This window comes from Lissotriton helveticus, chromosome 1_1 (assembly GCF_964261635.1).
Source record: "Lissotriton helveticus chromosome 1_1, aLisHel1.1, whole genome shotgun sequence".
In the NCBI taxonomy this organism is placed as follows: Eukaryota; Metazoa; Chordata; class Amphibia; order Caudata; family Salamandridae; genus Lissotriton; species Lissotriton helveticus.
The window spans coordinates 1,298,668,921-1,298,694,808 of NC_136057.1; the positions used below are offsets into that span (position 1 = coordinate 1,298,668,921).

General features: G+C 44.6%; 1 protein-coding gene across 1 annotated transcript in view; it reads left to right on the forward strand.

Annotated features, from left to right (window-relative positions):
- The window catches only part of SLC27A1 (solute carrier family 27 member 1), a 225,170-nt gene that overhangs the window by 185,303 nt on the left and 13,979 nt on the right, over positions 1 to 25,888 (forward strand). The window contains exons 4-11 of the mRNA XM_078681203.1: positions 5,942 to 6,011; positions 6,119 to 6,210; positions 7,117 to 7,226; positions 7,929 to 8,138; positions 9,729 to 9,855; positions 10,853 to 10,990; positions 19,277 to 19,441; positions 21,517 to 21,663. Coding sequence (XP_078537329.1) covers positions 5,942 to 6,011; positions 6,119 to 6,210; positions 7,117 to 7,226; positions 7,929 to 8,138; positions 9,729 to 9,855; positions 10,853 to 10,990; positions 19,277 to 19,441; positions 21,517 to 21,663 — 1,059 coding nt within the window. The remainder of the gene's footprint in view (positions 1 to 5,941; positions 6,012 to 6,118; positions 6,211 to 7,116; positions 7,227 to 7,928; positions 8,139 to 9,728; positions 9,856 to 10,852; positions 10,991 to 19,276; positions 19,442 to 21,516; positions 21,664 to 25,888) is intronic.

The following is a 25,888-nucleotide window of genomic DNA, read 5'->3' on the forward strand; positions in this document are numbered from 1 at the left end:
AGGTGACTGGTGATCAATATATACAGTGAGTAAAAGACACACAGTATGGTTCCACAGGATCCTGATTTGAAAAGGATCAAAACGCCGTCGACCGTTCAGTGCGAACATACGCGCGCCAGACTAAATGGTTCCTGTAACAATACCTGCATTATCATATCGAAGTCAATTTCAAACAACTGTGGAACCATACTGTGTGTCTTATTAATTGATGCTGGAAATTAAGCTTACTAAATAAAGAAAGCTCTTCTTACAATGTAAATGTAGGAATCTATCCTTCCGTCCAGTCCAATTAATACTGGGTATCTAATAAGGAAAACATATCCTTAATACAAGTCTGATTTAATTTATCAAAATATAATGTTGGAACATTTGCATTTATTAATGTTAACAACATACCTTCAAGGAAATCTCCCCTACTTCTTCATGTGTATTTATTCTCATTTAATGAAGGACAATGTATTTTCAATATCAAGATCACTCAGGTAAGGTGGACCGGTATAGTTGAAATTCTGGATGGGAACAGAGAAATGACGCAAAATATTATGACTATCTAAGAATAGATGTTATTGTAAGCTACTATTATGATAAGTAAAATTATCAAGTCTAGATAGTAATAGCACTTTAAGCTCTAATGTTAATTGGGGAACCTTTTCAGACTTCTATTGTAAGCCTCACTGAGCAATAATAGGAGGAGCCACATATCTAACAAGCATTTGCAATGCAATAGGTCTCGCATTTACGAAAGTTTGAGCTATTGGCACTGTAAATGACAGTGTCTTTTATGTATGTGTTGTTTTTAAAACAGATAACTAAAAGGCATTGTCATTTACAATAACCATAGCTTAAACTTTTGCAAATGCGAGCTCTAAACAATAAAGTATGGATTATGGTGAAAGAATAAAACAAGAATGTTTCTCTTCATCAGAAAAGGGACAAAGGACAAATTGAGAAGGCATTTCTTGGTGTCATTAGTATCACTATGCCATGGTGCAAGCAGATGACTCCAAGTCAATGGGACGCCATGTTCCAGTCTCGAGTTATCAGATCACAAAGAGTTGCATTATGGGGCTTGTAGTCCCGCTGCCAGTCACCCGACAAAGCAGACATTACACAGAAGTAAAGGATCGCAGTGGTTGGTATCTGAAAGTTTAGACATGGTCTAGAACACGAGTCGTGGTCCCCCGGGCCATCTAGTGACCCCAATAAGAATAATTAAAATGAAGGTCAACCAGTTGTATCGTCCCAGATCATAACGTAACAGATGTAACATTCAGCTAGTGACTCGACAGCTGGGTTTTTTTCCTATCGATGGGCCCAACGCCAAAAACTTGAAAAGAAACGAAACGTGAGTGGGGCCCCTGCAAAGTACATGCAGGAGCCCATCATTCCCGCCTGCCCCCTCTCCCCAACGTTCTGGACCCGGTCCGGAGTTCTCAGGCCATGGGCCTGCCAGTGCCCGGAGCGGGGTGGGGGCGGAACCGCGGGGGCATTTCCTACGCCACTGGTCCTGGGTCACTCGCGAGCTCTCCTGTCTGCCCATGTAGGGCTGTGCACCGTCCTTCCAAAAATGCGCTCCATGAAAGGCAGGCCGCCTCTCTCCTCGTTCATCATCTGCGGTGGGCGCTCCGTGCAGCTGATTTGTAAAACACAGCTCACGGGGAAGAGCGCCGAATGCTGAATATGTGGGAAAATATGTCTGCAAATACCATCCCAAACCCGCCCAGTCAGCACTGTTTAAAACATCCAGACTTCACTGTTAGACCCGCAGCTCGTGTGGTCTCCAACGGAAACAGCTTTCAAAGTATTTTATTTATGCTCAAATTTATCTGCGCGTCACCAGTGTAAACTAGAGCGTCAGTTTACACTACATTCAGAAGCCAGCACGGAGAGGTCACACGCACCAAGTAACCCGCAGAGGCTTAGTGAGGACACCTCAAGCTTTCTACTGTGGGGCATTACATTTTTAAATTCCTATACACACAGCTTCCAAGTTATGTGTGTGTCTGTCCCCTTCAGCCTGCTCGAGCCTGTTGTACAGCACTCTAGTTGTGTTTTAACTTTATATCCTCAGATTAAAAAAATAGCATGTGAGATACATATGCGGTCGTCTCTGCAATATTTAACCGCATGAGTCAATACTGTCCCAAGCTTGACTGTGACAAGGGCGGCCATCTCGTTTTTGCTGGGGCCACGACGCACCCTGCAGTTAGAAATGATAGCGGACCAGAGAGGGAGCATGTCTAAAAGGAGTACTGCATCCTGATTGGCTGAGGAGCCGACGCGGGAATCGAAACTAGTGGTGCGCGCGCACCAGAGGAGCGGGGGCAAGGGAGCGCGAAGACGCCGAGACGAGGTAAGGGATGTGTGTGTAAGCGCCGGGGGTTCTCTGTGTATGTGTGTGCGTGCGTGTGTGTATGCGGGGGGGTTCTGTATGTATGTATGTATGTGTGTGTGTATGCGTGGGGGGGCTGTATGTGTGTTGTGCATGTGTTGTGAAGAGCCTGTTGATGCGCGCGACCTGATCCCGGCAGGCTGCTGCTGCTGCTGCTGCGTGCGCGTGACAGTCTGTTGTCCTCTCCGGCTCCCCTTGAGTCCTTGAAAGCCGGAATGATAACAATAGTCTCGCTCTGCGACAGCAGGCCTTTGGCCTGCAATCGCAGGGCGAGACCTAAAAAGGGGTTTAATCCTTATTAGACAGTAATATCTTATTGTAAAAACAGTTCGATTTTTACGGAATGTTTAACACATCTTACTACACTCGCGGTTACTTCTGTTTTGGCCGCCATCTTAAAGAACTATGGATTCCCTACAATTGTATGTAGCAGGTGAAGCTCTCTCTCCTTGCTGAGAACTAAATACATTTGAAAATTAAATAATACCCATTTTTATTTTACAAAGTCAAAAAAGTTTTTTTTTTTCTGGAGTCTATAAAGTTCTAATCTAACAAAGTACATCAACCCCTTTCTAAATTACGAATTATGTTCGAATAGCGCTGTACTTACTTAAGGGTGGATTTCGGCCGGCTCCATCGCGTGGCGTCTTTCGTTGTAGCGTATATTTACCAGAAAGCCAAGCCGCTTTTTATATCCTAGTTAATTGCTTAACACAATTCACCTGTGTTGAATTGGTTGTATCTCAGTGTCTTACCCTGATTATTTCGGCGCCATCTTAAAAGTCCTAGGTTCACGGTTATATACTCATGTTATTTTGAATTGTGACCTGTATGTATCTAATATTATGATACTAGACATCCAAATAAGTTTTTTTATTGAATAAATAATACATTTAAATAGTTTCTAGTCCGTATTCCAAAAATCTATTTAGTTTTAAATGTGTCGACATATTCACATTTATCGCGCCATGTTGAATTATTGAAACGTATATACAATAATATCCTATTTACGTTTCAATAATTCAACATGGCGCTAAGAATTGGATTTATTGAGGCGGATTCCGAGAAAAACGGGACTGCAAAAATTTGCGGGAGCAAGCTTCCTAGTATTACTATTTTTTGAGTCGTAAACATTTACTAAATATTAATAGTAAATAATCCAAAATAAAAAACACGGAATATTGGTAATTGTACGTTGATCGTAATTTGATTAAAAATCTGTTCCAAAATGGCGTTCTTTTTGACAATTCTAACAATATCAGACCATTCCAAAATGGCGCTGCTGAATACTTTACACAAACAATGATAGACCTGCCTAAAATGGCGCCACGGGACCTTCACTATGATCGCTTACTTATAGAAATAATCGGGCGAATATAGCTACTCTACTAACTCGTGCTAGATTAAAAAGTGACTTAGCTGTGTGTTATAATATATGTTGTCGATAAATGTCAATATGTCGACACATTTTAAACTAAATAGATTTTTGGAATAAGGACTAGAAACTATTTAAATCTATTATTTATCCAATAAAAAAACTTATTTGGGTGTCTAGTATCATAATATTAGATACATACAGGTCACAATTCAAAATAACATGAGTATATAACCGTGAACCTAGGACTTTTAAGATGGCGCCGAAGTAATCAGGGTAAGACACTGAGATACAACCAATTCAAAACAGGTGAATTGTGTTAAGCACTTCACTAGGATACAAAAAGCGGCTTGGCTTTCTGCTAAATATACGCTACAACGAAAGACGCCACGCGATGGAGCCGGCCAAAATCCACCCTTGAGTAAGTACAGTGCTATTCGAACATAATTCGTAATTTAGAAAGGGGTTGATGTACTTTGTTAGATTAGAAATTTATAGACTCCAGAAAAAAACTTTGTAAAATAAAAATGGGTATTATTTAATTTTCAAATGTATTTAGTTCTCAGTTCTCAGCAAGGAGAGAGAGCTTCACCTGCTACATACAATTGTAGGGAAACCATAGTTCTTTTTACATTGTAAGAAGAGCTTTCTTTATTTAGTAAGCTTAATTTCCGGCATCAATTAATAACTTTAAATTAAAACTGTATGAGCCCACCCAACTTTGTATAGATAATTAATCCCAAAGGCCCGCAATTGTCCATCTTTCGCTTTTAAACAGCCACTATTTACCCGATGTGGATCTGTAACAAAAAGAAGGTAGCAGAACCAGCACAATGAGATAATAAAGGATTACCCTCTGACAAATGTGTTTATCAGAATAATGATAATTTCTAAAGAAATGTGGTTTTTAGAATGATTTTTTTAAAAAGAAATGTGAAAAATGTATAAGAACCGATTTTCTCTTTTAACAAAAGAATGTATAGATCTAAATGAAATAAGTTGTGTTTTTAAATTGTAAAACTAACAAGCCGCTATGGAACTAAAAATGCCAAATTCAAATAATAAAAAAATATATATATAACTAAATTACATCCCACCCTATTCCCCTACAAACCCACAACCCATTAAAGAACTAAAAGAGCAAAATTCAGTTAATAAAATAAAAATCAATTTAATATAATCAAATTACTTTCCAACCTCTTCCCCTATAAACCCACAACCTCCTACTGAACTAAAAGCACAAAATTAAAAATAATGTTTTTTTATAAATACTAAAAATGTAACATCTATATTAAAAATACAAACAATTCTTATACACAAAAACATACATCACATACATATAAAATATATAGTAAAATACATAACGGTAACAAAAAACGATATTTTTAACAACTGTATTTTGGCAAACTATATTAAACACTTTGATATTTTTAAAATCTATATTACTTACCTTAATTCGATATTCTTGATCTCAATATTCTTGTTGTCGATATTTCTGAACCACGATATCTGCAACACCATATTTGTGCAACTCGATATTCTGTCTCTGCTCCATTGGATATGCCAGGGAATGGGGTGATTGGTGTTCGATATGCCAGGGAAGGAGGTGATCATTATTACATGCATCAGGTTAATGGATCCTCCTGTGTCAGATCAATGGCATGTGCCGGTAATGGGTCTTCCATAGAATGGAATGAGCCATTATCGTATCTAGCAAGAAACTGGACACCCCAGTAGTGGATCCTACATGTCAGTGGGTTGAGCCAGCATCATATCTACCAAGAAATGGGAGGGGCAAGGCCGGACTGGGAAGAGCAACCAGCCCTGAGAGATTGCTTCTCGACTGGGCCCGTGAGGGGGGAGAGGGGGTGCTATTGAGAAGCACCATTCCTGCTTTTGTTACAGGGGGCGATATTGCAGCGCTGCTATAAAACCGCCCCCCACGGGTACCAAACCGGGCCCCACCTGTTCGGCGGACCGGGGAAACGCCTGGTGGCCAGTCCGGCCCTGGGGGCCAGTATTTGTGAGGGTGCTGAAGTGAAAAAAGTATTAATCATCTTTTGTTTAGATGCCCTGAACTTTTGCTGTTTATGTCAGTTTCTAAATCTCATATTTCAGGTTTTAGGAAGGATGGGATGAGGCCCGGAGTTTCACTGCTTCTCTGTATATTTCAGATTGCCTGTTCTTCATCTATACATCTGGGACCACCGGGATGCCAAAGGCAGCTATCGTAGTCCACAGCAGGTGGGTTCTCGGTTGCCAGTCCATGGCTCTGGGTTGGTTTTCTCTTGATCTGGTCATCATGGTGATATGTTTTATAACTAATCTCGGCACCGCTTCCTCTGTCACAGGTATTACCGCATCGCTGCCTTTGGCTATTACAGTTACAGCCTGCAATCTTCAGACATCATCTACAACTGTCTGCCTCTTTACCACACCGCAGGTGAGCTCTGTGGGGTTTCAGGAGCTGAGAGAAAACATTAAAGGTCTTTCTTCTACTCAGTCTCACCTAATGTTATATTTTCACTAATCACTTATTTGCACTGCTTTTTTCAGTTGTCCTAACACACTCTTTCGACCACCAGTTAAGAACGGTGGGTCTTCTTACCTTCATACCACATTGTGTAACTGCGATTGCACGGACTCCTGGGTAAGGAGAACCCAAATGGTGTAATTGTGGCGGAACAGGAATACAACTGATGGGAAAATTCTCACCTAGAGTATGTGCCTCACGTGAATGTGGTGTCATTATATCACGTGGTGCAATTGGTTAATGTAGCTGCCACCCTCCTGTGTTTGGCACGTCAACAGGTGTCTGTGATTTGAGTTCACTTTTAGACTCCTAGATATTCTTTTGTGTTGAATCAAGTTATTGTTAAGGGCATGTATCTAGTATGAGTCGGTAAACCAGCCCTTAGACCCCCCTCTATGTAGCTTGTTAATTGGGTTTCAGGTCCTCCTCTGCTCTTGGGAGGGAATAGGTGCTCACACAGTGCACTCGGCAACTTTGTGGTTGTTACTTTCTTTATAGAAGAGAACAGTGCCCAGACCATGAGCCCTGACACCTTCTCGTAATCCTCTCACGCATAAGTAATCAGGAGGGCAGAAGATTCTTTCAATTGAAGAAACACAACATGTGACATTCAAGAGATGAAGGCCACTTTTAAACCGTGGCAGATAATATTCAGGGGCTTAGACCTCTTCCGCGCTGAGGGCTGCTTCCAGATCAAGGGCATGGGTGCACATAGCCCAGGAGGGACAACCACAGTTCTTCAAACATCTCATTTACCTTTGCTGTTATTTTACTTTTTTCTACTTTTCTGTTGTTTCCACCTCATTCTTGCTCCAGGTAACACCATGGGCGTGGGGCAGAGCTTGCTCTATGGGATCACCGTGGTCATCAGGAAAAAGTTTTCCGCCAGTCGATTTTGGGACGATTGTGTGAAGTACAACTGCACGGTAAGCACCTACGCTTTTAGTACCATGTTGCATTAAATGTTCACTTTGCCCTATCAGAAGTGTTGAGATTTGCATACATGCTTATTCCACAGACCCAGGCCCTCGGACTAGAAATGCCTTCTCTACCAATGACAAGGTGGGGAGGCGGGGCCCACCTCACTTATTGATGGGCCTACCACGCTTCTGCCACGGCACGCACACTTCACATGGCTCTGCATGTGCACAACAAGAGCTCCCTGCTGTGTCATCAGACATGCCTGCTTTGCACTTGCCAGGGCCCCCCTATTGTGCATGCGCATTCTCCTAAGTGAGGCATTGAGTTGTGCCCGAGCCCAGGTCTTAACCTTTCTGCTCACGCCATGCTCCTACTGCTGCTGCATTAGTCCACTACAAATGTCAACTCTGCTTGTGTAGCATAGCTAGAACTGCAGGGAAATCGAAATCAGGTGTTCCTTCCGCCCACACAGAAGCAGAAGTGCCAACTGTGCCGCCCCGCAGTGCCGCAGGTGTCTGCTCTGCCTGTTATCATTGATCAAGGACTGAATCTTCTGCCAGCATGAAGGCCCTAGCCCCCACACTCAGACACCGTGCTTGCATTTAGCCTCGCTCCACTGCAGGAGCCTGGTGTCTGCAGCTGCATTGCTGTTTGCTGAGGTCATGGTGTTTGTCCTAACTGTTATCTGCCATTGTCGACTCCTCCAGGTCATTCAGTACATCGGAGAAATTTGTCGGTACCTGCTGAACCAGCCTGTGCGGGAGGCGGAGGCGAAGCATAATGTGCGCCTGGCAATCGGCAATGGGTTGAGACCCTCGATCTGGGAAGAGTTCACCAACCGCTTCCGGGTGAAGCAGATCGGAGAGTTCTACGGAGCCACCGAGTGCAACTGCAGCATCGCCAACCTTGATGGAAAGGTGCCAGAGAGCTGTCTGTGCAGGGAAAATGTGTGCTGGTGGACCACAGGGGGGATGGGGGGGTGGGGGGGGTAGAGGGTGGCTTGGGGGGGGAGTCGCCACAGACTGGAACACCTGAATCGTATTTATGGGAAGGAATACCCCACTATGAGGTGGAAATGGGCAGTTTCAGAAGTGAGCAGTTGAAGGAGCCGGGTTCCACGTTTTAGACTTACTCTGGAACCTCTGGTCGATGGCTCTTTATTTATTAAAAATGTGGAGGGGAGAGAAAATCATTCACCAGTTTTACTTTGTAGTTCCAATGAACCATGACTCCGAAGAATCAGACTCCTGATTCAAAGTTTAGTTAATTACACAGCCAAGAACAGTTGGACATACAGACACCTCAAAATGAGGGTGTAGAAATATATTGTAACTAATACAAAGAAGAATCTACGGGTAAAGTTGAGACGATGTAACAAACACAGAATAACCAATTCCAGAATCAAGACGCAGAATATAACTGCGCCCACATTGGAGGTTCGTAGGTAAAAATCAATAGTCTGTCCCTACACTAACGCGATCCTGACATCCCTACTTAGCATTCCCCATGCAAGTTCAGGAAAGGGGTCAGCACATGAAGGCTTCCTAAAAAGTACAGTCACGTTGAATGGACCAAGTAGCATATAGCTACAGAGCTCGTTCTAAGATGCTCTCTCTCCCTAACCCCAACACAAGAATCATAGGGCACACCCAACATCTCATCACGCGATCATCCCATCCAGCCGGACACCTCCTCATAGGTAACTTTCCAGCCAGCAATGGTGTACCCAACCTCTGGCTTGATTACCTTGATTCTCAGGCCTCCTCCAGTGAGAAAGAACACCGTCCCACATTATCAGTATCGTTTGCTCAAATGTATCTTCTCCCCCCTAAGCCTAGCTCCTAAAACAAAAGCGTTATTCTAACTAGCAAAGATGACTTTCTCCACCTACAACAGACACATGATAAAGAACAGATTTTGCATACACATGAATTTTGCGGATAAACCCATCTAGAGAGCGCAAGAGGAAAAAATGAGGCCTACAGAATTCGGCTAACGTAAGAAGCAACATGAAAATATATTAAGCGCACATATGTGATCATTATTACTGCACACAGTTAAATCAGTGCATTACAGAGCAAAGAAATTATTTCTCGTTAGTCGCATGTAAAACTCAGCACATTAAGACTTTTCATAAAATAGCATACGATTACAATGTTGATTTCTCCACGTTAGACGAAAAGGTTTGTCACTTCACTTATAATTTGTTACATTGCACGAGCTAATAACCCAGATGTTAACACAACATCTCGTGATTGTAATGCACCCCAACAAATGTAAGAGCAAAATCACGCTCTATCACAGTGATTGAGGTGTTCTGTTGCCACTGAGGCCTACTGGAGTGTGGTTACTACATGGGACTGTGCTGCGAGGCGTGGCGCAGGGATGGGACTTCAGGGTTCTTTCTGCAGGAAGTTGGCTCACTCTGCCTGGCAGCTCTGTTCTACTGTGTGGTGCTCAGTATTTAATGTGTGTGCTCACTGCTCTTGAAACCCCTGTCCCTCCAGGTGGGAGCCTGCGGGTTCAATAGTCGGATTTTGCCAAATGTATATCCGATTCGCCTTGTGAAGGTGAATGAAGACACCATGGAGCTGATTCGGGACTCCAACGGGATCTGTATTACCTGCCAGCCAGGTAAGTTCTAGGACATTCACAACTGTAACACGTGTTCTCCCAGTGGTCTTTTCAGCAGCACTGGCAAAGGGAGACTACTTTCATCAACTCCTACAGACCACATATCGTACCCAACAAGTGTTATGGCTTGTGGGGATGTCCTACTGGTCCAGGCTGTGCTCAGTTCAGTCCATGAGCCATTCTAAAAGCTAGCCCCGATCCCTTGCCTGAGATTTTTGGCAGCCAACTTGGGATTCTGGCAACTCAAGCTTTGAACCTGCCGTGGTTGGCCTCGTAATCTAGTTTGGGGCGCGGGCCTATGGTTCTCAGACCACACATGGAGGCACATCTTTTGGGGCTTCTGTCTCCTGTTTTGGGGTACAGTGATGCTTTAAGTCTGGCTGATTTGCAAAGGCTGCTCCAGGACGCTGTGGTAATTTATGTGTGGGGTGGAGTTTGGGGGAAATGTGATGCTTGTTTGAGGGTGAAGCTTTGAGAGCTGTTCCAAAGAGATGCCTAGCTTGAAGGCGCAGCCTTTTGTGGTTGTATTTAGTGGATTTGAGAACAGACATTAAAATCAGTATGAGCTGCCTTGGAAGTAGTCACTATGAGCGGTAATGGTTTGTTGCCGGTGCACTGGCTGGTTTCCACTGTCAGCCATTGGTAGCTCTTGTGTAAAAAAAAAATATCAGTCATCAGTAGCTATGATGACTGGTTTCCACAGGAATCCATTCGGAAATCTTTAAAGAAGCCTTTTGGATTTATAAAAGCTTTATTTTGCATTCCATGATAAGTAGAATGCCTAGGTTTGGATATGCTCTTTGCTAACAGCAGTTGCGGTTTGTGAACTACCGCAGGGCTTTGGGAACGGCTATGGCAGCTTTAAAGAGTAGTTATTGTCTACTGTAGTGCATGATTAGATGGTGGAAGCCAGGAGATGTGATGTGCTTTATTGCTGGGGTTGCAAAGTTGTGTTGTATCTCCAGCATCTCTGACACAACCTCTTGACTGTCTACAGGGGAGGCGGGCCTTCTGGTGGGGCGAATCAATCAACAGGACCCGCTGCGACGTTTTGATGGCTACACGAACAAGGCAGCCACAAACAAGAAGATAGCGTTCAATGTTTTTGAGAAAGGAGACAGTGCCTATTTATCAGGTAACCTTTTCAATGTGTTGCCCAGTTCAGGGCATTTGTCTTCACACCCCAACAACTCTACTTGTGTGATGTCACTGTTGTGCCTCCTTTTTGATGTGTGCTAAAGATTGAACTCTGTTTACTATCATTTATGTTTTTATATCTGTGTATCTGATGTACAATGTGGTGCTAATTGTCTCTCTCTCGGGATTTCACCAACAAGCCTATTTTTGGATTGCCTCATTGTGTCCCCAGACTAAATTAGCCCTGATGACCACTATTGTGCTACAGCGTCCGCATTCTGCAGTGTCTTCCTGTATTTTGCGTTTCAAATGTGTGATCTATGCATCCATGTGTCTATTAAAAAGTCTTCTAGTATGGTCTTCTTTTCTTTGGGTTCCAATAGGGTGTTGTGACTGGCAACCTATCCATGCATAGACAGTCTCCTACTGAAATACTTATTCTTTCTATGAACCATCTCCTGCTGTTGTCTCTTCTCGTTTCCATAGAAAGCGTCTTGTGGACTGCCTTCTGCTGTTGTCTCAAGTGTTGTGTAGAGTCTTGTGGTGTATCTACACCCCTCCATTGGGCCGTCTGCTATGTGGACTCCCTTTGGTGTCGTAACTTCATGCATGCTATAACTATTTTTGTGTCATCCAGACCTCTTGTGTTGTTGCCTCATCACACCTTTCATGGCTGTGTCCTTTGTCATGAGGCTAGTAGGCTTGTGCTGTTGCATTAAAAAAAAAAAAATTCAAGTGAACATCTTTGTCTATTTATTTATTTATTTATTTATTTAATTTGTATAGCGCGTTATAACCACAGGGGTCTCTAAGCGCTGATTTGTCCAGATTGCGTAGTAAAGTTTGACAGGTACATGATCTTAACAATACATCTAAGAGCTGCTCCATGCTTGCTTGAACAGAACCGTTTTTAATTTCTTCCTGAAGGCTAACAGATTGCCTTCCTTCCTTAGTTCCGGGGCCAATTTATTCCACAGAGCAGGGAGTGTATTGGAAAAGGCACGCCCTCCCATCGTGGCCAACTTAAAACGAGATTGAGACAGGAAGGTAGCATCTGACGAGCGCAAAGTCCTGCTCGGCGTATAGGGAGATAGGCGAGATTTCACATATTTTGGTGCATTGCCATATAGCGCCTTATGCACAATGCACAATCCTTTGAATGCAACCCTTTGCCGAATCGGGAGCCAGTGTAGCTCCTGCATCAGTGGGGACGAATGTGCCGTCCTAGGTTTTTTGTAAATCAGCCTGGCAGCGTCATTCATTACCCCCTGTAGCTTATCCAGCAGCCGCTGGGGTAGCCCTATATACAAGGAATTTCCGTAGTCCAGCCTAGCCAAAATTATGGCTGAGACCACGCGTCTCAAGGTGGAAAATGAGAGTAAAGCTGAAATTTTTCTCAGTTGTCGCATCAGGCCAATGCAGGTACCCACAACTGTCGAGACTTGTTTTCCCATGGAGAGCTTCTCATCCACGTACAAGCCCAAACTTTTCACTGCGGTCTACTGGGGGATTGTGTTGTGCGTGCCACATGGATCATCCATTACTGTTCGCTTTGTTTTAATCGGTCCCATGGGCTATCGTCTGCTTTGATCGTGATTGTGTCCAGGAGACAGCCTAAACAAAGTGATCTTCTTCAAGTGGCTCTTCGACGATCATGGTGAAGAGTTTTTTTTTTTTTTTACAATTGTCTAATTCTTGATTATTGCATATAGCCTTCTCTTGAATCAAATGTCCCAGGGTGAGTTGCACATGGTCTTGTCATAATGTCACCGTGATAGTCTTAGGTGGCCTTATTAGTAAGTCTCGGGGACTGCCTTTCTGTGGCATCCATGTCATGTATTGAATTTATTAAGCGCTTACCCCGGAGTTTCATGGTGCTGAAAGCAATAGAGCCCAACACAGAACAGGAAGAAAAATTATTCGAAAAGGGTTATGATTTGAGTTTCTTCTTGAAGAAAAAGGTGGGAAGAGATGGGCTTTAGGTCCGATTGCTGTCCATTCCACAATCTGGGGGCAAGTACTAACAAGCATTTACAACGTCATTTACAATGCCATACCTTAATCTCTCGCAAATGCGAAACCTATTGCATTTGCACCCACACACACTCACACAGAGCCACACACCCACACACACACAGAGCCACACACACACACACAGAGCCACACACACACAGAGCCACACACACACGGAGCCACACATACACAGAGCTACACACACACAGCCACACATACACACACAGAGCCACACATACACACACAGCCACACACACACACAGCCACACACACACAGAGCCACACGCACACAGAGCCACACACACACAGAGCCACAGCCACACAAAGAGCCACACACACACACGCAGAGCCACACACACACACACAGAGCCACACACACAGAGCCACACACACACACACAGAGCCACACACACACACAGAGCCACACACACACAGAGCCACACACACACACAGAGACACACACACACAGAGCCACACACACAGAGCCACACACACAGAGCCACACATACAGAGCCACACATACAGAGCCACACACACAGAGCCACACTGTACAACATGGCTAAAACAAACACATTGACAAAGCCAATAGCTCTTATGTCGGTGAGGCCTACTGGCTTTGCCAATGTTTTCTTTTGCTTGGCAAAGAGATATACAGGCACTGACTTCTAGGAAGGAGCTACATCTCACTCGGAAATGACCAGTTGCAATGCATTCTACAAGTATGAAAATCATACATATTCCTGCTGTAACATAAAGCATGTCCGGAGAGAAAAGGATTGGGCCAACCATTTGCACCGATAATCCCTTGACGCTAATGCAGGGGAAAAGAAAGAAAAACACTTACTGACGTGACGAAGGCTGGGTAATGCGTCGTAGATGTTCCATATTGGAGGGGACCCGTTTCTCAAGGGCGCTGGTCACTAACAGACTTGTCTTGGTATGGAGTGCAAGTCTCACACAGGTCCCCTTACTAGGGAGGCCCAGGAGACAGTGTCAACCCTTCCACTCTCTGGCAGGGTGCCAACAAAAACACTGGGTCCTTCCTTCTTGGCAGGTACTAATCGTCACTCCCTGGCACGGCCAGCCTACAGTGGCAGGTGGTGCGGCGATCGGTTTCCATCAGACAATAGCCGCCGCCGGCTAAGGCGCGACCAAGCCGCTCCCTAGCCCGAGGACAGTGCAGATCAACAAACGAAGAAGATACACTACGAGCCCTGCAACAAGCTTCACGACCGGGCCCCTAGAGGCGTACAAACCCGATTGCAGGTTGGTTCCACCTTCCCTCTGGCTGCAACTTCCACCCTATTACCATGTCTAATTTCCACAAAAAAACATTAGCAGCAGGTTCTTCCCCGTCCTAGCTGGCTGCATGACCGACTCCTTGCCTGCATGAAAGTTATTTTACTGTACAAGCTCCTCTTTCTTCTTCGTCTAGGCTCAATCTTCTTTACCGGCCTTGTTACTCCTCTGCTTCAACTAGATGTACGCCTCCATCCCTTCCTGGTCAACGTTCCCCTTTCAGCAGATTATTTTCTCTTTCCTATAGTGGTATTGCTTCTTCGCCCGTTGGTGGACCGTGCACACCAGGCCATAGACCCCCAAGCCTACTGCATAATAATAAGGTGTCTCGGCCGCTTAACAGCCTCTAATATGCCGTACAAAAGGAATACAGCAATGGGGGGGTGGGGTGCGGGGGGGTGGTGGTGCAGGTAGCTGCGACCAAGTGCAAGTTCCCCCTTGCACCGTGCGCTGACCAGCATCAACAGCCCGCGATCGAAAAACGGAAACAGTGAGCCTCCGTTACCCCAATCTACACCCGTATTACGGACCCCGGGTACTAGCCATGTGCCCGGCGTGTCCCAAAGCTAGCCTGCAACCTTGATGTAACAGAGCCTCCGCTCCAATCATGTGTGTCCGTTACGCAACACAAAGACACATTCCCAATAAATCTCGTCCCAACCACCGACGCCGGTGCATGCCGCCAGGTAAGGAGCCTCGGCGGCCGACCACCAATCCCCCAGCAAAGAACAAGGGGCCTGCGACATGCTGCTAAGTGCACGGCGGGGATACTCACCGCCCCACTGACCGCCCATGTCCGCACATGCAAGTAGAACTAACATGCAAGCGCCCCATGCTGCAAGACGGATATACTTACAAACCCCGCTTGCCGCCATGCTAGAAGCCGTGCAGACTAAATTAACTCAAACCGATTAAATGCGAGACACGTGCATCGTGCAATCAGACGTGCCATGCTTTTAAGCGGGGATAGTCACCACGCTGCCTGCAGCCGACATCAACAGACCACGAAATGCAGCCACAAACAAGAAAGAGAGACACGCGCTCGCCATGTCTGTAAGCCCCGTCCTTTTGTGATTGGGGGGGGCGTGTTTTTCTTTCTCCCCTCTTCTCCATTGGCTGGAATGTAAACAACGGGCGTATTTTTGACTGTTGTTTTTGCATTCCAGCCAATGCAGAAGAGGGTAGAACAAAACTAAAAAACACGCCCCCCAATCCGAAAAGGATGGGGCTTAGATGGAAAGAATGACGTAACTGAGACCTCTTCTCCAATGGTTGGCCGCCGTTTAGGAGGCCAGCCAATGGAGAAGAGGGGCAGGGTTTAACCTCACTACTCAGAGTCATTAAATCTCGCCGGCGAGACTGCGCACGTGCGCAGCCTACGCTAGCCGAGATCTAAAAAGGTATTTCCCACACAAATAGCTTTAACTCAGGGAATGGTAAATAAAGACCATAGTTGGAGCTGAGGTATGTATTTACTTAGCTTGCCCTTAAAGATAAGTTATGATCTGTAAAGACATTTATGTACCAGAGATGCAACTTTAAAAATTATCTTGATTTTTTAACATTTGCCAATGAAGATTCTGCAATAATGACTTGGCTAAAGCAAAGTGCGGTGTTCAAGAGACAGCCCTGGCAGCTTGAATTTGGACCATCTGTAGTCTATTGATTTGTTTCTTAGCTATACCTATTTAAAGGGCATTTCTGTAATGCAGGCTAGAACCAATACTGGCAGCTCAAGCAGCCTTCCTGCTCAGTCATCGGAAAGCAAAGATGAAATAGTCATAATTTATGCAGAAAAAAGGATCAAAAAGACAACACAGAATGGACTTTATCCTTACTCGCCAAAATAAAAAGGTCTGGGGACCTTTCTTTTGCGATTTTCATTTTCAAATATTCCACAGGTAATATGTATTCTTATCCTGCATGTGTCAATAAATCCAATGTGGGTCTCTGGAGGCTCGTGTACCGGTGCTTAATTTGTGAAAAAAGAAGTGCCTGGGTCGCTCGTCAGGAGGCAGCTTGCACCAGCCCATTGCTCCTATTAGCGCCACCTATAACAGAATCAACTAATGGCCAAGTGGGAAGAGGATGTGGCGTAATGGCTAGAGCTGCCAACTTTGGTGCTAGTGAACCAGGTTCGAGTCTTGGCATAGGCTCAACATCCTGTGATTCTGGGCAAATCACTTAATCTCTCCGTGCCTACCAAAAATGAATATGTCCTTAACTGGTGCTCATGAAAAGTGCTCCAATACCTTTGGGTCGGGTTTGCGCTATAAGTGCCGGTGTTGACGATTAAGTGCCGGTCACAGGAAACCACCAGCTCAAATTAAGCACTGCGATGGACTGGAAGTGAGAGAAACCTTTGTAGTGATAAACCTTTCAATAGTATAAACTGCTAGCCTACGTCTGTTAAGTTAAAATAAGAATTCACTGGGCTTTTCTAAGGAGGTTGTCTGTACTAGTGGAAGAGCTCAGAGTTCTGTAGAGTGTAGCCATGTGTACTACTACTTACGGTGCTCAAAACGAGAGGTACAGGTGCCCTCTGAACCCACTTTCCCCATTTGTGCTTTATTTTAATTCGATTCGACATGTTGAGGTTTAGCCTTACTGTGTTTTCAGCTGAAGTTGACCACAGTGCAACTCGGCGACTCAGTGGACCCTTACCCTCGTAGGTGCTACCCCAACTGTCCTTTACCTCCGCCTCCCCGTCCTGATGAAGACCCGCATATTTACGGCATCTTTGAGTCTAAAAGTCAGTTGATATTCATTCTGATGGACGCTTCTAACTGCAGATTCCTCATCATGTGAATAACCGCCATGTGTCAACCTGGACCTGGAAACGTAAAAGCAGCACTCCGTTCCGGAAGTGATAAGCAGAGCCACATGGAATTGTCGCACATGCGCACTGGCGTTAGTTGCTTTTATTTTGGACTGCTCTTATGCCTGGAAATGATTGCATTTTTGTCCCAAACCAGTCTCCTTTAACCGTCCTTGCTACTGTATCTGTCTTGCAGAACTTGTTTTTATACATACATGTTGATCATCTGTTTTATTACTTCACTCATTGATCCCTGTTTTGAATACTGAGGCGCCACCTCATCTTATCAGTCTAGCACCTGTTGAACAAATTGTTCCATGCAGATCATGTCCTAAACATATGCTCGGAAATGAATTGCCGCCCAGACTACTTTCTGATTGTTGAATTTAGGCTATATCTTGCAGGGTGATGTTGATTCTATTGTCATACACTGTTGATATTTATATTATAACACATGGCTTAGCGTGCGACTCTCAAATCTTCTGGTTCTTGAGCCAGCCAATCCAACAGTAGAACATCATCTCTGAATGAGAGGAACTAGTATTATCTACAATTATTTAAGGTTGGAGTCGTCCTCAACCAGTGCTAGCAGGTTGCACTACAAAGAAGGCACCAAAGCACGTTGTGCCTGCAGAAAGAGAAACTGAATAACAAAAGTAGTGCTCACAGTCTAAATAACATGTAGCGTGTAACAGCCGAAGTAAAGGGGCCAACCGCCATGGGAGGTGACCAATGAAGAGGAGGCGGTACTAAGGAGGTACTAAGAAGCCTACTGAGGAATCAGAAGCCAGCATTTAGGACAAACAATGACACTAGCCAATGGGAAATATAGGCAGAGAGTGGGTGGGGCTTCTATTTGTTACTCCACCACAACAAGTCTTGCAGAGCAGCGCATGCATGCTGGCTCAGGCTCGACCTAAAAAGAGATCTGGGAGTCGAGTGCATAGGCTTCTGGATGAGTCACTGCATGGACGGAAGAATCCAGGCAGTTTGTTATAAGCCAGTGCTTGTTTTGTTATTTGCTTGAGCTAAGCTTGAAGTGTGCTGTTGATGCTATGTTTGGACTATACCTCTTTCAAGGACGTGCTCTGAAATGTGATGTTATCCGTTGACCAGTACGGTTACAGTGCTTAATTTGAGCCGGTGGATTCCTGTGCTCCGCACCGGCACTTAATCATCAGCACCGGCGCTTATCATGAGCACCAGTTAAGGACACATTCATTTACAGCAGATTAAGTGATTTGTCCGGAATCACAGGATGTTGAGCCAACAGACTCAAACCTGGGTCCTCAACTCCGAAGTCGGCAGCTCTGGCCATTATGCTATATCCTTTCCCACTTTCATGGTTAGTAGTTGGTTCTGTTTTAGGCGCTGCTAACGGGAGAAATGGGCTGGCGCAAGATGCCTCCTGATGAGAGCCTCAGCACTTATTATTTTTACAAATTAACGTAATGTCTCTTCGTATTACGAATGAGAAAAACAGCTGTGTTGTTTTTAGGAGAGAAAATGGAGAGGTACAGGAGATAACTTTAAAAAAGAGGGAAAAGCAAGCATTATGCATGTGAGGAGTGAAATGCGCAAGAGAAAGCGAAGCTATGCAAAGATATGATGACGAGAGCTGATCGAAGGATGTTATGAAAAAGGTGGAAAGTGAGGAAGGAAGAGGCAAAAGGCAGGATCCATAGCACAAATAATCAAGAAGAGAGCTTGTGAATCCTGTTACAAATGTCACATTTCATGGTAGCATTCTGTTTGTTACTGGGAGCTTGGTTACCAAGGCACACGTAAATGCAGCATGTTGCCAGCATTACACAGTGTGGCTGAGTGAGAGCCAAGATTAGAACCCAGGTTACCTGTACCCAAAGTTAAAAACTTAGCAGTTTTCCTCACACAGCTGAATTATCTTGTCCAAGAGAACAAACGTGGTAATGGAAAGAAGATAATGAGAGGTGGAGGACAAATGGGAGAAAGCAGAGCAATAGAGTGTATGCAGAGAGAATGGCTTAAGTGCAGAAATGGAGGGACAGATATATAAGTTAGCAAGGTAGCATAGAAAGATACCATGTACAGTGTGTAGTATGCTCTTACAACTCAGATGTTTGTGGTGTATTCTCACAATTCAGTCGTGTGTGGTGCGTTTCCTTGCTCTCTCAGGTGACGTGCTTGTGATGGACGAGCTCGGCTACATGTACTTCAAGGATCGAAGCGGCGATACCTTCCGGTGGCGAGGCGAGAACGTGTCCACGACGGAAGTGGAGGGGACACTTAGCCATATTCTCAACCAGACAGATGTTGCTGTGTATGGAGTGGAGGTGCCAGGTAACTATGGCCTTAATGTCTGGGAGGACTCTGTGGGGTGTCTGATCTAGATCCTGAACAGTAGGGAAGTGCAAAATCCACCAACATCTCTGGGTCTGTCATGAGGTCTGTAACTGCTTCCCTGCCATGAAAAGAAAAGTGATTTGTTCTGTATATATATGCGAGGAAATTTCTACTAAATAGCAAGCAGTGGTGCACTGTAGAGTACTAGGAATGTGTGCAAATTTAGCTCTGACGAGAAAAGTGAACATCTCTGAGGAGAGTGAGCGAGAAAACCCCAGAGAGGGAGAAAAAAATCTGTGACACAGAAGGAGGAAAAATGTGAACTAGGTGAAAGAGTGCACCCCAAACACATGTTTTCATGTTTTTTCTGCTGAACTTTGTTTGCAGAGCCCTATGTTTTACATCTGCTTCTTTATAGTGACCAAGACAGTCCTAGTCCCCATTAAACCTGTACTGATTGTTTTCCCAGAAAGTCACATCGCCTTCTTATTCAGTGTACGAGACCCTACTTTTTTAGGGTTTGCATTTTTCTATAAGAAAAGTTTGTATAAAATCAGTGACACAAGTACCTACACTACAGCTGGTAGTCCTAGGATTTTCAAATAAGAAGCCTTTGTTTATAGCTCCTTCCAGTTTGCCATTTGTAATGGTGAGAAGATGGTAGACTGTTGGATCTCTTTCCCTGCCCTCCCCAAGCTGTCTACACTTTGGTGTTCCAATCTTGTGGTTGTATTCCTTCCACTTTCTAGTGATAAATGCTTCTAAGTTCCCCCGCCATAGTGGCAATGGCTGCCTCTGTTTAATATGATTTGCTTTTTTTAGTTTCGTTTTCATTGAGACCATGGAGGTCCTTTGGTCTTCTAAAAATCAAACATGTCTTGTACCCCCCTGCTAGGTAAAGTTTTTATTTTTTACATTCGTCCCACTCATTCGAATTTTTTCTTCGGCATGCTTGAAAAGGGGGCAGGAAGCCACATCCAACAATCTGTATTCAGCCTTCCTTCGCATTTGGGAGATACAGAACTTCCACTCCGCTCTCTAAAGAGAGCGAATGTCCATCTGGTGGAATCGATCAAGGTTATTATTCATGGAGAGTTGGAAGTGATTTCAAGAAAGTAGGAAAAATCTACTGTGCTGTACAGATTGGGATTTACCCACCAATGAAAGCGCAGAATGTCCAAGGACAGCATGGAGATGGTTCCATCAACTGGTCTGAACAGGAAGAATCCTGTGGCACGCTGTTTGTAGAGCCTGAGCTGTGCTTTTATACATAGATGCATGTCGCCCACAGTTTCCTACGCTTACCCTTCCAGGGCCTAAGCAAATGCATTTGGCACACAGTCAAAGCCAGAGGAGTACCTGAGGAGGACACCGGACTGTGACCTGGAAATTAAGACTGGATTAGCACAGCAGTGTTAAAACACTGAGTGATCATGAAAAGGAAGTAGCAGGCGATGCTGTCATAGGAAACTAACCAGTGCAGAGAGCGAAGGCGGGGCTGTGGGGCATTCAGATTCTTTCTGAGAAGTAGCCCACAGTGCTTGGGGATGATGGGGAACCCCTCATATTCGTCGGTTGTCTGCCAGCAAGGACACTGTTGGGGTGAGCTTCTCACGCGGGATTCACCACAACATCCACTCTTTGTTTAGTACATGTTGGTGGCCATTTTGGAACATGGATTTCTGTGAAGGGTAGAAAGTGCTTGTAGGGTGAGTGCCCACATTTCAAATGCCTATACTAGAATAAATAACCCAGTGAAGCCGGCAGGGTTTTAGACAGAAATATTTAACAAACACTTGCCAGAATAAAACCGGTGTGGGAGCTTCACAGCAAGGGTTGCCTTTAAGCTTGGTACCTGATAGTAGGGGCGAGAGTGTGTGTTGTGTGACGCAGGATGCTCCTGTTCGCCTACTCTCCTGCATTTCCTCGTCTTGCTTAGTTCCACTGCCCTTTTCATAAGTTTGTGCATTCCAGGACAAGCTTCTCTTTCTCTGCACTCCATTTCCTGGTCTGTGTGCATAGCGAGGAACACTGTGTGAATCCTAATCCCTGTGTCAATGTATTTCTTTTAGGGGTGGAAGGGAAGGCCGGCATGGCAGCCATTGCAGATCCAGAAGCAAAGCTCAACACAAACACACTGTACCAGCAACTGCAGAAAGGGCTGCCTCCCTATGCTCGCCCCATTTTCTTGCGCCTTCTGCCCGAAGTTGACAAAACAGGTATTTACAATTTGGGTCAGAAATTCTGTGTATTCCTCTGGACGCATGAGGGGGTGTCTGTATTTTTTTTTCTCAGACAGCTGTGGATTTGGTTCTGTAAGAAGGGGCGTGCATCAGTAACGCGTGTGGAATGAATAGAGGTGACATTTAATTTGTGAGCTCAGGTGTTTTTAGTGAACATTCAGCAGCTGCCTCTGGATGCTCAATAAGTGGTTGCTATGAGACTCTGTGACCTCCATTCTGTGCATGCTTGGGATTGAGTTCAACCCACCAGGGCATCAAAAAGGCTGCTTTACTGCTTTGCTCCACAAAGTCAGTCTTCCTGTGTGTATCCACAAACCTCTTTTGTTGGCTCAGACTATCTATCTACAAATTTGCATCCAAATATAAACAGCAGAGGATAGATATTTCCTTGCTTAGCCTTCAAACACTGTCCTTAATTATTCTAAAGCTTGACACGCTGACTTCACTTGCGAGAAAGTTCTTAAAGAACTCTATCCAAACTCCCCACCCTAGCCGTGTAACCCTGTTCAGCTTGGAGTACTTTCTTGTGTCTTGCAGTCATGGTTAGTGGGGCGATGGTTCGTAGAGTATCAAAAACAAATCAATTATAATAAATAGGGCAACAAAATACTAAGAAAATAACTTCAGTTTGATGCCAGTTTCTTGCTATAAACATTTGCTTTTAACCATAAATCTGTCTTTTTATTTTAGTAAAGTATGGCACTGTCCGATATTTCCCTTGAGAAGAGGAGGGTTAGGCGTTTCATATGTCTAGAAAAATGTTTCTACTGAATAACCCACCTATAGTATACTCTGACTTTCAGATAATGCTGTTTAACCCTGGGTGAGAGAGGGGGATACAAAGAACATCTGCGTCCGATAATATCTGTAAAGGTGTGGCATAGCCATATCAGGCAAAAACCTACATGACCATCTGAATAAAAATGTATAAAGCTTGGGATGGTCCAAAAAAGGGGCGTCCTGGTACTATAGCTGCTAAACATCATGTTTCTGAAATGTCCACCTATCCCAGATCTGTTTGTTCTACTTGTAGCAAATAGAGTGAAAGAAATGACTCCTCAGATGTGCTGTTGCTTTCATAGACTCCCATTCCTGGTGACCTCTTCCTCCCAATGTCACCAATGGTATCATTTGTTTCACATAGTTGTTGGCTGTAGTCTCTATAAGCCATTAAACAAGACAGATGCCTTGTCACTCTTCACTCCAAACCTGGGGGACTACAGTATAGTTTCAGTAGTTGAACCAAAGTTGCCACCCTTACCTTATTTCTAAACCCTGGACGGTGAACTCCAATCCGCTCGCGGAGTTTTCCGCACTCCGCGTTATGCGGTGCTCGCGGAGTTCCGCAAAAAGTTTTGTTACCTTGCTCGCGCTCGTCAACATCAAGTTTGTGAGCGCAAGCGAGAAAAATCCACCTCCCAGCGATATTTTTCCTAATTTGCAAGCGAGGGTAATCAACCTCCTGGCGAGATTTCTCAATGCAGGCGGTCGGATTCCTCAATTCGATTGGCCGCGTATGCTCGCAACCGCTCGTGTTGAGAAACTGTCCGCTCCCATTGAGAAAGCTGCCGCTCAAGTAGAAAATCTACTAGAGCGGCAGAAAGGAAGCAGCACCTACTTGTGCTGTGCATGGTGCCGTTCACTATAATTTTACAGTGTGGACAAACACCTGGTGCTGAAAATTATTGTGAACGGTATTTTTCTAATGCACTCCGCCACTTGCGGAGCTCCGCGTAGAGCAGCAGAGTTTTTTTTGCACTTCTCAGAGTTCCGCAATAGCGGAACTCCGCGAACTCCGCCACGGCTTACTTATTTACAGGGAGGAACTCTGGGCACCAAATCTACCCACTCATTGCAAGGAAATCCCAGATGATCCCACAAAATGTCACTGTGACTACCCACTAACTCCATGTGCCAGGGAGTACCTTCCCAGTACCACATACGTTTTTAGTACAACAGTGATCTTCTAGGGAAGGGGGTGGGGGAGAAAAAGGGAACGGTTTGTTGACATATAAAAACAAGTATCAGCATAATGTTGTATTAAGACACATGTATCTCTGTTTCCTGGTACTAAAATAATAATAAAAAATATTTTAAAAACAAAATAAATAAATAAAAAAACAGTGATCTTCTAAAGACCTGTGATGACTGAAAAATAGAAACAGTGTGGCCTGTGACAAAAAGAATGATTATTGTAAAGCCCTGAAGGAAAGATTTTATAGCAGCCATCAGTTTTCCACAGGAGTAATTCCCCTTTTGCTAAGCCTGATGCTCATTGTAAAAATGTGGTGATGTTGAAGAAATCTGCACTATTCTGTACACCAGGCATGGCTAATGAGATGCCAACCAGTCCTAGTAAATGTGATGCTTTCTAAATGCTTTGAGATAGACACTTCATGATGAGGCAGAGCCTTAGGGCACATAAAGGCAGGTCTGACTTACATCATCAATCCTTACAAGATGTTGGGGTCTGTAAGGGGACAACATCCCCTGTTTTGATGGGAAATGATTCATCTAGCATAAGACTGGATAGATGATCATTCAGGGCTGTGAGATTCCGGGCTTTGAGATCATGAGATTTCCATCTTCACCATGACACCAACTTCCAAGTCACCTTCTGTGAAGCTTCACACACACAGGTGCCACACTGTGCAGGCTTTTTGGTGTTTTTTTCTACAGGAGATCCAACCCAGATCATTCACCCTGGTGTCTGAGGAGGTCGTTCTATTAATGTCATCATAACACCTTATTTTTGGGTCTCGCCTATTACATCCCGAAGGGATGATAGGCGAGATTTATATTAAGCAGACCTAAAAAGTCTACTCACTGCGGATCACATACAGTTCATGTGAGCCAGGCGCGTGCACATCATCGCCAGCCACATCGCACACCACAATTTATCTGTGCCTCGGCATCAGACTTCAAAGGCTGCCGCTCCCCCGCTACCCGCATCAGACTTGAAAGGAATGCACTCCCCCGCCACAGCAATGCCGAGAGCTTCTTTGAAGTGCCTGCTCCTTGTACAATACACTGCCCATCCCTCTTTATATGCCACCCACCTCACTCCGCCTCCACCTGCATCAGCTGCTTGCAGCTCCACACTCTCTAGACGCTGAAGTACAAAGCTTATTCCATACCTCGATAGATGTCTCCTTCTAGATATTCTGGAGTGCGACATCTTGACTCCCAACGTGTGCGGCTCTACTTCATTCCAGGGCAACAAGGAAGGTTTGGGTCCTGTCACTGACCGGCTTGGACTACTCTAATATAGCAAACAAAACGAAAGGCCAGTCAGGTTTACTTTTTTATCATTTGATCACACCCAGCCTGTAAGTGCTGAGCGATCAGTGTTTTATTTCTATTTTTTATCTTCTTATACTTTTTTGTTATCTTTTTTGTATGTCATCAAAAGAACAGTTATCAAACAATAAAGAATACATTAAAAAAACAATGTGCACAATATATACAAGTGTTCAATATGTACACCAACAATACTGAATTTTAAAAACACCAAAGATACATCACAACAAGTAAATTAATATAATGCCTAAACACAATGTCAGAAGTAGGCACCAGTTCTTCAAATTATAACAGTAGACAGGCGGACAACAAAGTTAATAGATACTGCCTGCCTGTCTTACTGAGCCAGTGATTAGGTATTTTTATGGTTGCACTGCTAGGGACAGGAAGCGTGGTATTGATTATATCCCTAGTTGCACCCTTTTTCTTTATCCCTGGCTCGGGTTCAACGCGTTTCGAACCACAAAAGGATTGAGGGTTCTCCTCAGGACGCGGACTGGATGGAGCCGTAGCTGGGTGTAGCATTCGTGGTCTGTTTGGATGGGGGCAGCAGCCTCTAAGGACCGAATTTCTGTCTGGATGGAACGCTCATGTTTTTTTAAAGGTGGGAGCGGGAGCCTCGCAATTCGTGAGTTTTCTGATCTTCAGGCAGGGTGTTTGTGAAAACTGATGGTGCGGCCGTTCTACTTCATTGCATTTTAGTCATTCAATGTTCAATCCGCTCCGCATCTGTACCTCCGGCGTCGGGCGTGTCAATGCCGAGAGCTTCTTTGAAGTGCCTGCTCCTTGTACAATACACTGCCCATCCCTCTTTATATGCCACCCACCTCACTCCGCCTCCACCCGCATCAGCTGCTTGCAGCTCCACACTCTCTAGACGCTGAAGTACAAAGCTTATTCC